This window comes from Myotis brandtii, unplaced genomic scaffold (genome assembly GCF_000412655.1).
Source record: "Myotis brandtii unplaced genomic scaffold, ASM41265v1 scaffold334, whole genome shotgun sequence".
Lineage (NCBI taxonomy): Eukaryota > Metazoa > Chordata > Mammalia > Chiroptera > Vespertilionidae > Myotis > Myotis brandtii.
Window position 1 is genome coordinate 75,113 of NW_005362885.1, and position 761 is coordinate 75,873.

The 761-nt window shown below is 69.5% G+C and overlaps 1 protein-coding gene across 1 annotated transcript in view; it reads right to left on the bottom strand.

The window, feature by feature from the left end:
• Positions 1 to 6: 6 nt before the first annotated feature.
• PLCH2 (phospholipase C, eta 2) overlaps positions 7 to 761 on the bottom strand; it is a 12,155-nt gene continuing 11,400 nt past the window's right edge. The window contains 2 exon segments of the mRNA XM_014543758.1: positions 7 to 184; positions 523 to 737. Of these exon segments, the coding sequence (XP_014399244.1) occupies positions 54 to 184; positions 523 to 737 (346 nt within the window). The 3' untranslated portion in view covers positions 7 to 53.

The following is a 761-nucleotide window of genomic DNA, read 5'->3' on the forward strand; positions in this document are numbered from 1 at the left end:
CCTCATCCCCCGTCACAGGTGGAGGAACAGGCCCCGCAGGTCACCCCTCGACCTCAGGGCCGGTCCCTGCTGGGGTGCGCGGGCGGCCCTGCGGTGGGACTCACCTTACCACTGACGTCACTGATGGCCACGTGGACAAAGATGGAGGCCTCCTCCATGCCCTCCAGGTACACGTGCCGGTAGCCTGAAACGGCCGAGTCAGGCTGGCCCCGCCCCCCACACTCCACTCCAAGCCCCGAGGTCCTGGCTACAACCCCAGCCCGGTCCTGGGCTCCAGCGGCTTCCCGCTCACAGGGGCCTCTTCCTCCTCGACCCTGTCCACGAAGTTCCGCGGCCTTCCCCACAGCGCCCTCTGGGCCCCTGGCCCACCCGTGGCCGAAGCCAACTCGCGGGGGAAGCTGAGCCCCACCCGGCCGGGTTCCTCCGTGGCTGCAGAGACGCTGGTCTCTGTGGAGGACGCTGGTCTCCGTGGGGACCTGGGCCGGGCTCTGCCCTCCCTGCCCTGCTGGCACCCTTGCCCACCTGGCATCATGCTGCTGAAGGCCAGCGTCCTCTGGCCGATGAAGTCGCGCCCGATGGGGTCGTGGTCCCAGACGAGGAAGCGCACCAGTGCGATGTCGGGCATGTGCACCACGAACACCAGGGTCTCCTCCCACATGGGGTTGAACCCTGGAGGCCACCGGGAGGAGGTGTCACCTCGGCCCCAGCTCCAGCCCGGAGGCCACCTGGGCCCACACCTTCCTCCTGGACTGGGCCGCTTG